This window comes from Sycon ciliatum, chromosome 1 (genome assembly GCF_964019385.1).
Source record: "Sycon ciliatum chromosome 1, ocSycCili1.1, whole genome shotgun sequence".
In the NCBI taxonomy this organism is placed as follows: domain Eukaryota; kingdom Metazoa; phylum Porifera; class Calcarea; order Leucosolenida; family Sycettidae; genus Sycon; species Sycon ciliatum.
In genome coordinates, this window is record NC_088643.1 from 41,899,096 (window position 1) to 41,914,039 (window position 14,944).

Genomic DNA, 14,944 nt, shown 5'->3' on the forward strand with positions numbered 1-14,944 from the left:
CAGGGCCCGGGGGACGGCCCACTCCAGGTAAAAAAAGTAAATAATTGAAAAAATTACACAACAGAACAACAAGGACAATCAAGGCTTGTTTGCTGCTACTTTAAGTTTCATGCTTACGCAATCATCAGGCAACATCAGGCAATCATCAGGCAACATGTTGCCTGATGATTGCGTGACCATGAAACTTAAAGTAGCAGCAAACAAGCCTTGATTGTCCTTGTTGTTCTGTTGTGTATTACGCTCTGCCTTTGTGGTGTTGAGCACTGTCAGCACTCTGAGTACGTCCTTCGGTAAAGAAAAAAATTAAAAATTAAAGGTTCTGCGTTCCGGCTCTCCGCCTTCACCGCGAACATAAGAAAACTAGAGGAGAACAAACAAACACAAGAAGCAAGAATGACACGAAAAGCAGAAATTATGAGAACATAGTATAAATGAGCACGGCCGGCCATGAACCTCAACAGGGGATAGCCGCCTCGGCAACAACAAGAGCAGCTGATGGGTTCCACGCATCTGTCAACTGTTTCATCATGAAATAGATTGCAGCAGGAAGAATAGCATACGAAAAAACTATATACAGGTTCTAGCACATGACAAGTACACGCCATTTTTTACACCGATGTACATTATTTTGTCAATGAAGTCCAGCCATAGCTTTTTGTCCCGTGCAGTGTTGAGGCAATCCTCGAGCGTGTGTCCGAGAGGGGAGATGTCGGATTTCACCACATCAATCCACAGAAGCCTTGGTCGTCCTCGTGGACGCTTGATCTTTGACGTGTCGATGGCCATGGTTAGCGCGCCATAGGAAGCCGTGCCCGGACCTTCCCGAACAACATGGCCGAACCACAGGAGACGTCTTCTCTTGCAGACCCTGCTGATTGGTTTCTGTTTAGATTTTTCATACAGGATTTGGTTGGATATGCAGTGTGGGTAGTGGACTCCGAAGATATAACGGAGCTTTCTTCTCTGCCATACATCTAGCTGTTCATTCTGTCGCTTCGTGAGGGTCCACAGGCCGCAGTTATACAGCAGCACTGGAACAATGAGAACCGAGAACATGCAAAGCCGTGAGTCCAGGCAATGCCGCTTCCATGCTATCGAGCCGAATGCTCGGTTCGCTGCACCGATCCTGGCCGCCACATCCTCCGTGGAGTCCAGCAAGGAACCAAGGAGCTTGACCGTTTTCCACGATGCATCAGTGCGGGAAGCAGTTAAATATACGGTTTTTTGTGCGTTAAGGTTGAGGTTGTCTTCTTTGAGGATCGGCTCACAGGTGGCTACCATGGTCTCCACAGCACTCCTCGATGATGCGTGCATAGTTCTATCATCTGCGTATTGTGTTGAAGGTGAGGGTACATCTTGAGTTCTTGCAAGGCTACTAACTGCATCGATCTTCCGCATGGCTCCTTCGGCATACATATTGAACATAGTGGGTGATAGCGGGTCACCGTCCTTGCACGACTCCAATGTTCGTGGGGAAGGCCTCTCCAAGCTGGCTGGTAATTTTTACTCTGGCTGTTGTGTTTGAGATCAATGCTGATACAGTCGATGTCTGCGCCCCCGCCACCATCATCCTGTCCAGTGCTGTACTCCTAACCAGGGTGTCGAATGCACCACTAAAGTCCAGCAGCGCTGCTGAGTATGACCAATCACCAAGCATTGCGCGTTCACACAGCATTCTTGAATAGCACACACCGTCTGCTGTTGAGCGGCCTGGTCTGAATCCTGCTTGAGACTCCCTTACGTAGCTGTCTGCTGCTGTCCGCTTTCGACGGTTTAGAATACATGTCAGCACTTCCCTCACCACAGATAGCCTAGTGAAATGTAGAGTGTTTTGAACTGGGTGGTATTGTAGAGGAGGAAACAATCATTACTGTAATTCAATAAAATTATTATAAAGGCCTTTGGCTTTGCCGAGCTACGGGGCTGACAGCAGAAACTTCAGTGCGTGTGGTATTGTAAAAGTGGACCGCAAAGAGTGGACTCATGACACTCAAGTCTCAACTTTTGCGTTCTATTCTCCTGTGCAGCCTTTTGTCTTCTTCTAGCACCTCACAGTTAGGCACACTAGATAGGACGGACGGAGCCATACACTAAACAGATGAAGGCGGGGGGGGGGGGCTTCTAGCTGCGCCCCCTGTACATACATGGAAGTACAACCATGCATATGTACATGTACATGTATATGCACAATCCCATTTGCCACGAACGTGTGGGATCTAGTTCTAAAGACCACCTGGCTTTAACGACCGCTTTTGCTTGCACCGTGGGGTGGTCGCTTAAACAACTCACTCAAGGTAAACACGCCTTTTCTGCTTCTCATTCCTGGTTAGCTTGGCAAGAACATCCGCTCAAGGTAGGCCTTGGCAAAATTGGCACTTTTTTTACTCGAAGTAGCAGTATTTGCTTTTAGCATTTTTTAAGAAAAAGGACCAATAACAGGTATTACTTACGAGTTATGACTAACAGTCCACCAAGGTAACGAGATCTTTAAAAACTGTCAGATAGTGCGACAATAAGGTGCATAATGACAAGGACTTTAAGCCATTCAGCGACCTGACACCTACACATGTACATGTAGCTCCTACACATTTACATGTATGAAAACATAAGTGGGTATACCCAGGTTTCAACAGTGCTCAACACCATGTATGAAAATGTAATTATTCTACGAAGCGCAAACCAACAACCTTCCAACTTGGAAGGCTCATGTGCGGATACTAGTAGTTGCAAAGAGGAGAAGGGATGCGCCACGAAGATGTGCACGAGCTATGTCCCTGGGCAACAAAGAATGTCAAACGTTACAAGATGATGATCAGATGATGAGACCAGTAAGGGACTGTAAGACAATTGGACAAACCTGCCTAACTACTACTCGACGAAGCAAGGCAACAGACCACTCAACTTGAGAGGCTCAAATGTATGCAAATCACAAAGCTAAGTGTGAGGTCGTTGAAAGTCTCAATACCCTTGTCAGTTTTGTGCCTTGTTGTCGCACTATCTCACATGTATAATATCTCGTTACCTTGGTGGACTGTTAACCAAAACTCGTAACTTATTGGTCCTTTCTCTTTAATTAAATTCTATTGGCTCAACATCCGAGTTTTATTAAATACACTTGATGGTCTCCTCCCGAGCATCCTGAAGGCCGTTGCACCAGTTATCGCCTTCTCCCTCACCCTAATATTTAATACCTCTTTGTGCACTGCTGTGTTCCCGACACAATTCAAGTTGGCTAATATCACGCCGATATTGAAATCCCGTAAGGGCGATCCTACTTCTCCTTGGAACTATCGTCCTGTGTCACTCACGTCGATTCTGGCTAAGACTCTGGAGCGCCTGGTTCTAAATCAGGTATGTGACAGTTTGACCATCGAAAATCACCTCCACGACCACCAATTTGGGTTCCGACCAGTTCGTTCCACGACACAACTGCTCACACTTGCTGTAAATGATGGGAAACTGGCCCAGGACCGCGGAGAGACTACCAGTGTAGCCTTTGTCGACCTCAGCAAGGCGTTTGATCGCGTTCAGCATCAACAGTTATTCGTTGCGCTCCATGGCATGGGTGTTCATGCAAGCGCCCTGCGTTGGTTTGCGTCGTACCTCGCCGGGAGATCTCAGCGTGTCGTCACGCAAGCCAGCCAGTCTTCAAGTCTTGCAGTGTCCGGAGGAGTTCCTCAGGGAAGTATTTTAGGCCCAACCCTTTTTAATGTCTACCTAAGGGACCTTCCCCGGCTTGCGGAGACAGCGGGTTCAAAATTACTGATGTTCGCAGATGACAAGACAGTCTACTCTAGTGATCCGTCGAAGGCGCGTTCCGAAGCCAAGTTGGCATCGGCACTGGAGATACTAAACAACCACCTTGGCTCCTTTGGCATGCAGATAAATACCGACAAAACCGGTGTCATGCAAATCCATCCCAAACGTGCCACAGGGAGTCAGCGACAACAACAAAGGCAACAACTGCAAATAACCTTGTCAAATGTCACGCTAGGGGAAGTGGAAAGCACCAGATGCCTAGGAGTCGTTGTTGACAATAAGCTGTCCTTTGACCAACACATTAACAATGTCGTCCGGAAAGCCTCACGGAAGATCGGTGTACTGCGTCAATCTTTCCGCCAGATGAACCTGTTTGCCCGCCGTACTTTCGTTGTCGGTGTTATTCAGCGTGATCTAGAATATGCTCTCCCTGTATACCTTTCATTTATATCCGTTAAAAATAGAAACGTGCTAGCCTCACTCCACCGGCGCGCTGTACGAGTTGCTTGTGGCGCATCACCCCAAGCTAATATCACGCCAGTAAATTGATGTTGTTGTTTTTCGTTTTTTTTTTGGTTTCCCGTTCTCGGGGCCTTCTACTCGGTACTCCTTGTAGTTGTACTTCTGTACTGTTGAGCTATCCGAATTCAAATAAACACAAAAAAATGAGCCGTCACTAGCAATATGGTGAAACGTGTGTCGTGTGAACTAACTTGCACTCCTTGAGTCTCTCACAATCCCGGAGATGGCAAGACGAAATTGTAAACAAACAACACAACAATTTTTTGCAAGATAAAGCGAGCTGAAGGGGCTTGTTAGAGAGACATCCTCCCACCTGAGGTGCCTGGGTAAAGGTCATTCATTTGAGGGTATAGGCAATCTTTTTTTCCTAAAATTCATGATCAGAACAATACAAAACAACACAAAACAATACAGAACAATACGGAACAATACGGAACAATATAGATTATTTGTGAACGATCCCTCCTCGAAATGAATTTTAATGAAACCTCCAGAAGACACACACACACACACACACACACACACACACACACACACACACACACGCGCGCATCGTGACAGGAACATGTGCACAGCGCTAGACAGCCTGGGTGGTAAGGGGGGGGGCATGTATGTCATTGGCGGTGGAACTTGATCAGCCCTACTGCCAACGCTGCGTGTCTGATCAGACATCATCATGAATAGAAGAAGAGGCTTTCTTTTTCTGGACCTTCATGCGGTTTGTGTAGCTAGACTCACGTATATCGTTGCTGCGCTGGGCCAAGTGCTTCTGCGAAATATTTGAACTTAAGTCCTTGCCAGCACGCTTCCATTGTGATGGGGATGCCAGTTCTGCTGTAACGCGGTGCATGTCTTTCTCCATCTCTTTTGAAATTGGGCAATTGCTCGATGCACTCCTTCTGATCACGGCTTGTTGCTGCGCGCGGGGCAGAGGCGAATAACAGAGAACATAAAAAGTAGTTTATAAGGCCAAGTAAAAAAAAAAGCTAGATGATCGTCCCCGTCCGCCCCAGTTTTTGTCAGCGCCCCAAGAAATATTTTATTTTTTAAATCGTGAGTTTTTGCCGAAATCGTTGGTTTTTTACCGATCGCGGATGCAGGAAACATGTGCACGCTTTGTTTAATACTTTCTTTACTATATGGACCACATACTACTAGTATATCACAACGTCAGTATCGATCTGCTGAAGAAAGAAAAAGAAAAAAAGAAAAAAAAAGAAAAAAGAGAAAAAAAACCTTGATGTTGTTGTGTACACTGTGTGCATGAGAGGGTAAAAAGTAAAAAAATAAAAATAAAATCCTCCCGCCCTCCCCGATTTTTCCAAAAAAAAGGACGATCATCTAGTAATTTTTTTTACTCGGCCTAATAGTTTCATGGTCGTCATGGTGCCGTGCAGGCCCGTGCTCCTCATGTGTATGGTATGCAGTTGAAAGTCTTAGAGGCCATTTCTCAGTGTTTCTATAAGCACAATTTGTGGGTGCAGAGAGATAGTGTAATTACCTTTAAAAATGTTTAAGTAACATTTCATTTTCTTGTTGTGGCCAAGCTTTGCCCTTTGAGTTCTCTATGTATTGTATTGCTGCTATCATTATCATATTGTTGTAGTGGATTAGCATGTTGTTAGCACCCACTAGGTTTTTGTTTTCCTCTTTCATTGTTACCAATCACACTTATTTTAAAATTTAAAAAGAGAGAACCATAAAAGTTATCCGTTTCGTCCAACAATAACGATTATAAGCAGGATAATGGCGAGTCAAAATGTGCAACAATTAGCACAAAACCAAACTGATGTGACACTGACATTCAACGACCCGATGCTTCGCTGCATCATGTCTGGAATACGCAAACAAACAGCCTTCCAACTTGGAAGATTCAAGTTATGAAATGACGTAAGAAAGGGGAAGGTGAGCGCACTCTAGACGAAGACAAGCTAAACATCACAGCAAACTAAGAATGTTAGCTATGACAAGTTGATGACGTAGCACGAAGGACCACCGCACAGGACGGCCATGGCTTACTTCGAAAACGTGAAACAACGACCACCCAACTTGGGAGGCTCATGTTGTCAGAGATAAGCAAAGGAGGGGAAGTTACGCGATCACGAAGCAAGACGGACCATACTATACTATAATTATGTGGAATGGAACTTATGATGGACTAAGAAACGGCAATAACAAGTATTGTTTGTGTGCGTGTGTGTGTGTGTGTGTGTGTGTGTGTGTCTGTGTCTGTGTGTGTGTGTGTGTGTGTGTGTGTCTGTGTGTGTGTGTATGTGCCTGTGTGTGTGTGTATGTGCCTGTGTGTGTGTGTGTATGTGTGTGTGTGTGTGTGTGTGTCACAGTAGTAGTAGAAGTAGTAGTAGTAGTGTCACACGACATACGTTTTTCCGTTAAGATGCTGACACACATTTTGACTCACTATTATCCTGCTTATAATGGTCAGTATTGGACAAAACGGATAACTTGTAAACTTATGGTCCTCTCTTTTTTTAAATAATTTTAATCCTTGGCTCTCAATCCAAGAGAACTGAACCCATCATCAGAGGTCCAGTGGTCTGCTCAGTCAGCCATCCTCCACTCTCTCTGGCGCTTCTCGGCCGTCCGTCGCAGGATCTGCACTCTGGAACCTGCTGCCGGATGACGTTCGGACCACAGCAAGACAGAAAAGGTTCAGCATAAGTTGCCTACCATATTGTTGCTCAGACTAACCCTCCCCTAGCTCTCCTCGACCACCCTGTCACCCCTGATACTCGCTTGACTCCTCTGTCAGATACTTCTTCTTTTGTAATTTTCTAAGTCCTGTCCTCTCTTTTCTAAATGCGGGTTATCTATTCGCCTTTATATCATTGGGCCTAGTTCCCGTTTATTGTGCGAATTAAAAATAAACCAACCAAACCAGAACTCATTTTAAGTGCCTTCATTATTGTAAAAAAGGAAAAGGACAAAATGTTACGAGTTATGACTAACTGTCCACCAACGTAACCAGATCATGTACAGTCAGGGAGTGTCTCAGTACTCCTTGTCAGTTTTGTGCCATTTTGTTGCACGCACTCGCGGACTGTACATGATCTTGTTAGGTTGGTGGACAGTTAATCATAACTCGTAACATTTTGTCCTTCTCCTTTTTTACTATAATTTAATTGGCTCACCATCCGAGTTCAGCCTTCAATATTTTTAAAAGTAAAATGCACTGGGAGAACTTCAATTTTCAAAAGATCAGTCGGGGAAGTGTACTGCCTGAAAAGAGAATTTGAAAATGCCAAACCTGGGGACTTGCTTGTGATAAGCAATGCTTTAACCATCTGAGTTATGGGACCAGGCTGAACCTAGAAGGTTCCAGCAAGTGTTTCACTCCAAAGCGGGCAGCTTACAACACGTTTCCACACATACTGATGGCACTTCGGTCATTTTCCCTCCCCAAGGGGACCAACCATGGTCAGTTTCTGGAACGTACCACTAGGGGTAAAAGAAAGGGATTAGTTTGTTAAAGGTTAGGGAGAACTTCAAATTTCAAAGGATCAGCCGGGGAAGTGAACTGCCTGACCCAAGTGCCATCAGTATGTGTGGCACATGCTGGGAGCTGGTTTTGGAGTGAAATACTTGCCAGCGCTTTCTAGGTTCAGCCTGGTTCTATAGCTTTCATTATTATTATTGGCTGAAACGAACACAATTTCTCATTAATCGAAGTTCTTGACGCTAACGAACGAACGAACACATATTCTTTATCGATAACTCGAGAAAATTGTCAGAGTTCTGACATGGGCATGATACTACCAAAATTGGCAAAAAAGTCTCCTCTGGCGAGGAAACGAACGCCATTGCCATCACAGACCTCAGTGGCTGTGCCTCGCTTGCCATTTTTAGCAACACCGCAGTTTGAACCCCGCACCAGTTTGAGCTTCACACCAGTTCACATCGCAGTGTTCGCAGGTCTATAGCTGTACAGCGCCCGGCATAGCATTTACTAACATGTGTCTTGCACCATGGTTAGTCTAAAATACATCATGTTCAGTGATTCTTACCCTAGCCAGCACGCGTTTTGCTCCATTAAGATCTCCTTTGTCTGCCAGTGTCGACGCATGCTCAATCACTTGAGCGGACGTGATGCGGTTACGGTGCTGGTCAACATCAGGGTTGGGTGAGCGATCAGCTGGAAGTTGCTTAACTCTGCGTACTTTCAGCAAGGCTTCGGTCACCTCCAGCAGGCTTGTGATGACATTGAAGCAGGTCAGCTTAGCCTTGAGAATAACCCATTCATCACACTCTTCAGGTACATTAGGCAGATCCAAGCAGAACACACAATCGCGGCATTCTTCTGACTGGATATCTCCCAGAGGCAATGTAATGGCAACACCACTATGTGTTGATTTGGTGCTTCGACCCGCATAGGCTTCCACTATGTTACAGCCGTTCTCAGCCGTGATTTCCAGGGATATATTCTGAGCGGCTGTGCTAAGTAAGCCACCCAAGCAGTCGGCAAAGGACTCTGGCATCTTCTCCGATGAGTCAATGTAGTAGTACATTCCATTACCAGCCTTACTCACTGCTTGCAACAACTCGGCATTGTGATCGGCCCCAAAGCCAAATGTGTAAATACTTGCAGCCACAACGTCACTAAGTTCAGTAGAATTAGCTATTGTGGAGGATACTACGGGTCTTGTTGCTGGTGCCGACACTTCCTGTGGGGATGGTTGTGGCGGTGATGGTGGAGGTGGTACTGTCGGTTCTTGTGCTCGAGCCGGAATGTTGTGACGAGCACGGAAGTTGCCATCAGGATAGAAGTCATGGCGGTCTCGTTGTGTTAAGCAATCAATTATGTCTCGCTCTGAGGTGAAGCCCTCATCGGCTTCACCATCCGTCATCAGAAGAATAGACGACACAGATTTCTTCTCCTTTTTGGCATTTGCGTCTCCACTGGAATTCTCTTTCTGCAGATCTTCAATCATGGCCAACCCTTCCATAAGTCCACCACATAGATTTGAGCCTACGTCTGCTTCCAAGTCCTGAATAATGTCGGTCGCTTGAGCTTTTCCGCTCGCATCCATCCTCCAGAGTGAACCAGTTGATGTCACTTCCTCGTCATAAAGCACGATCCCCAGCTTGTCGTGTTCATTCACTATCAGCATAGTACAATGCATGAAGAGAAAGTCACGGAAGATGAAGTCACACAGGAATTGAAAACGGTGGTTTCTGAATGATCAGGGCCGAGGCTGAAAAGTGATAGCAAACATTGTTGGGAGATCTATAGCCTTCAGGGAATTTCTGTCAGAGTATATCAGCCCAAAGAGCTAGGCATGCTGCATGTCATCATGGACATAATGTTTTCAGTACCATTATTGTCTTTTAAAGTTTCCATTGACCATGGTAGATTTTAAGAAGTCTTAAGTTCAACTGTTGTGTTCGCGTAGAGACGAGCAACGCCCAGGTCTCCGTTCACAGCTGACCCTTCATGCAAATGTAAACATATTACCACCTTTCACATCACCCCCTCCCAAGAACAGTCATAATACCTTATCCACAGCGTAAGTGTTGACAATTCACTCCGTACATGTACACAACGTGCTACATCAATGAATGTCATGTCGAACATCTTACTTCATCTAGGGGGGGAGGGGGGGGGGGGGGGGTGGCATGGATTCTGTGCATCATTCCATGAGTACAGTTGAACATCGATTATCCGACCAACTCTGGGCAGCGGGCCTTGGGAAGATGTTTGTTTTGTAAGTGTTACAAGTTTTTGACGGTACATGCTGTACACAGATGTACAGGCAGCCTGCAGTAACCAACTTTTCGTGTAGCTCCCGAACGAAAATGCGTAGCCTGAGCCACGTGCGGTTTGAAAACACATTCCAGATAATCGAATGGTCGGATATTCGATGTTCGGATAGTCAATGTTGAACTGTAATACTGCTAGTGCTAGACTGCCTATAGTCTATACATAGGTGGCACTTGAACTCTGGGTGTATGATCAGTGTGAACACTTTTAGTGGTTAGAGGTCAATTGGCTTACAGTGTGGCAAGTGCAAGCCTGACGCTGCCAGATTTCACTTGCCGCGGCTGCAGTTGGGCTGGGGCACCCGCTGCGGCTGCAGTTGGGCTCGGGCACGTCAGAAACACGAACTCAGCACTAGTATTATGTCATGTAAGTAATTAGTTGCAGCAGAATTTGTTCTCTTCATTGCTATTTAAACAGAATGCTTACATAAAATTGATCATTATAAACATAACTACGGTATGAGTTGACGTATTCACAGAGCATATACTCACACAGAGCATATACTCACACAGAGCATATACTCACACAGAGCATATACTCACACAGAGCATACACTCACACAGAGCATACACTCACACAGAGCATATACTCACACAGAGCATATACTCACACAGAGCATACACTCACACAGAGCATATACTCACACAGAGCATTATACTCACACAGAGCATATACTCACACAGAGCATACACTCACACAGAGCATACACTCACACAGAGCATACACTCACATTGTTGGATGACGAAGAGCATAGTTTCCTGGACCATTGCAAGTTTGCTGTAACCATAATCATGATCATGGTAGTCACTCTTCATGGTGGCACTTCTATCAATCACGGCGACCAACTCCAACGGTGCCCGATCCTTCTCACTGACTTTTCCATCTTCATCCTCCTGGCACTGAGGCGCTTGAACGCTGACCACCACCCACGTTTTCTCCCTGCCAGAATACTCATGATACTCTCTGAATTCTGACTTGCAGGTCAGTCCGATTTCCTTGGATGCCCGCGCACCTGAGACGTTTGCCGTAGCCATTCTGTCAACTATGCATCAACGATACAAGAACTTGCTTTAGAATGTAGCAAAACACGAACTGCCTACTATCATTTTTATAATTTAGAGAGTACAAGACTTTGTAGATATTAGTCACTGCTACTACTGGTCACCGCAAGTTCGCGGCCCTTGTTGGACTGTTTGTGAGACTTACCACCTTACCTCTCGCACGCTGCTTGGCGCTGCCTCTGTCTCCGGCGCTAGGCATGTTGGTAGCCTGGCACAAGCCAAATTTCCTAGGATGGTTGTGTTTCTCAACAAAGCAGGTGGTGACACGAACAACGTGTCAACTTTACTAAGCGAAGTAACTTAGTTGACACATTGCCACAGCTACAGATTATACCTAGGCCGACATGCGGGTTGGTCTTTTCATCTTTTTGTCATCACTGACGAAAGTGATCATAACTTCCACCAAGACTCGGTATGTACTCTTGCTTTCACTAATACTAGTAATACTACTAATACTACTGTTGTGGACATGGAAATCCGGTCATACATCTAGCGGCCCCAGGCCAGGGCGTTGGCCATGCAGCCGTGGGTAAGCGGTACACACATGCATTTATGCGCTGCAGCGCACTAGTCCTATCGGATCCACATGAGCACTGCACGCAGCGTTCTGTAAGCGCAGAGGGCCTAGGGCGCCGGCCCCGGTCAATCGACTGGATATCCATGTCCCCTACAGCTACAGTACAGTGCTAAGTCTGCTGACGGAACTGAGTACACAACCAGTCAGGAGAAGGCCAAGTGCCTTGGTCAGTACTTCGCCGATAAGTGCAGCCTTGGCCCACATGCCACAGGACGTCAACGAGGAATCCCAATTCCCCTTTGTCCACTCCAGCCTCGCTCCCAAAGCCATCTCCTAACTGACCTAAGTATTCGCTTCCGCCCTGCTGAGGTCCGTAGAGGGCCCTTGATCTCTCGTAAGCGTCAGGCCCTGACATGATGCTCCGGGCAGAGTCCTCAAAGCCAATGCTGAGAACCTTGCACTGCCATTAGGTTTGGTCTTCCGTCAGTGCATGACGTCGGGGACTCAACCACAGTCTTGGAAAGTGGCAAGTGTCGTCCCAGTCCATACCAGACGGTCAAAGTCAGCCCCATCGAACTATCGGCCCATTTCCCTCCTGTCGCTCATCTCCAAGACAATGGAAGTAGTTGTTAACCCGTGCTCTAGCCAACTTTCTCGAAGGAATAATAATTATACTCTCAAACTGCCAGTTTGGTTTTCGCCCAGGGTTAGGGCCTGCTGACCTCCTGACAAGACTGCACCACCAGTGGAGCAAGATAGCAGCTGCCGGCGGTGCTGTACGCATTGTTTCTGTTGACATTGTGGGGGCCTTCGATAAAGTCTCCCATGCAGGTGTTCTTCACAAGGTAAAGGCTTAGGCCTCGGTCACACTACGGCAAAAATGCTGCGTCAGCGTCAGAATCATGAGCTTTTCCATGGCAACTGACGCAACCGCGGGAAGTTTGAGCGTCAGACGCTGCTGTCCTATCCTGTATCATGTTAGCCTTTCACCCATTCACGGCATAGTCCTTCCCCTGTATGTCGCCATGTATAGACGGTACGTGACCTCTCACTACCCCCGTGCTACGCACGATACCATGCTCTGCTGGGCATGGCCTCCCTGACTCTTCACTATATCTACACTCATCTGTCTGTAAAATAAACTACTTCCTTATGTCAGTACATGACACAACATGGTGTCAGAAGTTAGTCAACCAGGTCTACACTTCGAGTAGAAATGGCCAAGTTCGCGCCGCCTGCAGACTTTGATTTCTCCATTCCAGATGCCTGGCCGGCTTGGAAACGCCGGTTTGCGAGATATCGCCTCGCCTCAGAGCTCAACGCGAAAGACGAGAAAGTGCAAATCTCTACGTTGCTCTACTCGCTGGGCCCTGAGGCCGAAACTGTCTTCGATCAACTGGTATTCGACACCGTTGGAGACGAGGACAAGTATGACAAGGTCATGACGAAGCTGGACGCTTACTTTACGCCAGCATTGAACGTGTTTCACCAGAGGACCATTTTCGAACAGTGTGTCCATCTTCCAGGAGAGTCCGTGGAAGAATTTGTTCGGAAGCTTCACGCAGCAGCGAAGTTCTGTGACTTTGGTGACCAGAAGGACAACAGAATTCGAGATCGCCTCGTGGCTCACATTCTGGATCGTCAAGTCGCCAAGGAGCTGCAGCTGATTGAGCCCGCAAAACTCACCCTCACGGACGCAGTTCTCAGGGCCAGGCAGGCCGAGAAAATTTCCGGAGACGTTGCAGCGCAAGCCGCCAGGCCGCAGGTCAATGCTGCATCCCGCTTTGGAGGAAAGCAGCAAGATGCAAGGAGTCGCCGCCAGCGCAGCTGCTGCGTCTGACGTGGGGAAATCGGCTGCGTTGCCGCTGATGGGAGTGACGCTTGGCGGAAAAACAGTGTCTTTCAAGTAAAATTAGTTTCAAGACAGTTGCTTGAGTTGAGCAGTCATTCGACATCCGTCTCTTCAAGGTTTGTTTTGTTTCGTCATTTTTTTCGAGATGAGTCCGTGGACCTACGAGGCCGAGGCTGCTCTGCTCCGAACCTGGCGGAAGAGCCGGCGTTTTCTGAGAAGAAAATATGTCGAGAAAGGACCAGTTGTTTGAGTGGGTCATCAGCCAATTGGAGCCTGTTGACTTGTGAGTGTTGTGTTGTCGTCAAGAGCCCCAAAAACGACAACCAGTATGACGAAGTCAGGAGAAACACAGCTGCGATGCGGACTTTTCTTGCCTGATCCATGACACTACAACTGAAAATGGCTTCAAATTCGGAAAGAAACAACAACGATCGTGTACGCGTGGACCTTTCGTCTTCTTGTAATCAAAAATCAATGAAAAATTTGAAAACTTTGTCCGACAATTTTTTTGTATAATAAGCAAAAGGCCGGTTTCCGTGGGAATCCGTGTCGTCATTGAGTTTCCCTGGTGATTTTGTGACCTAGACAAATGCGTCAGGCCGCGGCAGTCATGAGCTGCAAGAAAAACAAAACACTGTGTGACCCCGCGTCTGCGTCAAGTGCTGCGACTTGACGCTGCGTCCAGCTTCAAACTAATTGTTACTTGCCGTAGTGTGACCGAGGCCTAAGGCCGCAACCACACTACGTAAAAATCACAGTACAAATTTTCATGCATATCTCAGTACAAGTCGGTACGCAACCACACTACACTTTTCGGTCTGCATAGATGAGTAGTAAGTGCGTTGCGGGTTCCGGGCCACTTTTTGACCTTTGACCTTTGGGCCAAATAAGGCACACTGTGTCGGTCGTGCTTGGTCTGGCCCCGGGACCCCCCCCCCCCCCAGAGTTTGACCTTTGACCCCTGGCATGCCATAAATGTCATCCTTAAAGGGGAAGTATACCCTAAAATCAAATTTTCACCAGTTGTAGTCTTCTGGGTGCTGAGTCGAATGGTCTTGGTCCGAGGAAGCTGCGACGCTCCCTTCCTACTTGAATCCCAATCGAACTCGCGCACTTCCACCGAAACTGGGTGACTGCGCCCTACTAGATGGGGATTTGTATGCAAAATGTCACTAAAAGCGCCATTTCGTTCTTATAAAAGCACGGATGACCGCGATTGGCCCATATGTTGTAGTCTTTTGGACGCTGAGTCGACTGGTTTTGGTCCGAAAAGGCTGCGATGCAGCGTTCCTCCTTTATTCCCAATCGAACATGGTTGAACAAGCGGTCACGTGCTCCTGCGTACACCAGTCAGCTGGTCACCGTGCCTGCGGGGTACAACTTACTAGCCTATTTGACCTTTTTTGGGTGCAGTCCTGTCACTCGAGTTGAACTCGAGTTGAACCTTGGTGTGAAAG

At 47.0% G+C, this 14,944-nt stretch overlaps 1 protein-coding gene across 1 annotated transcript; it reads right to left on the reverse strand.

Annotated features, from left to right (window-relative positions):
- Positions 1 to 4,621: 4,621 nt before the first annotated feature.
- On the reverse strand, positions 4,622 to 11,545 carry LOC135826664 (uncharacterized). The gene is made up of 4 exons (XM_065339267.1): positions 11,272 to 11,545; positions 10,788 to 11,099; positions 8,304 to 9,397; positions 4,622 to 5,197 (listed from the first exon to the last, which is right to left on the reverse strand). The coding sequence occupies exons 1-4, from the start codon at positions 11,315 to 11,317 to the stop codon at positions 4,946 to 4,948; spliced, it is 1,704 nt and encodes a 567-aa protein (XP_065195339.1). The 5' UTR covers positions 11,318 to 11,545; the 3' UTR covers positions 4,622 to 4,945.
- Between the last annotated feature and the right edge of the window lie 3,399 nt (positions 11,546 to 14,944).

Excerpts from the sequence above, each read along its gene's own strand:
- LOC135826664 (XM_065339267.1), bottom strand. The coding sequence starts at position 11,317 with ATGCCTAGCGCCGGAGACAGAGGCAGCGCCAAGCAGCGTGCGAGAG. Across the intron at positions 11,100-11,271 it reads CGCCAAGCAGCGTGCGAGAG|TTGACAGAATGGCTACGGCA; the intron begins GTAAGGTGGTAA and ends GTTGATGCATAG. Across the intron at positions 9,398-10,787 it reads GCTCTTCGTCATCCAACAAT|TGAATGAACACGACAAGCTG; the intron begins GTGAGTGTATGC and ends CTATGCTGATAG.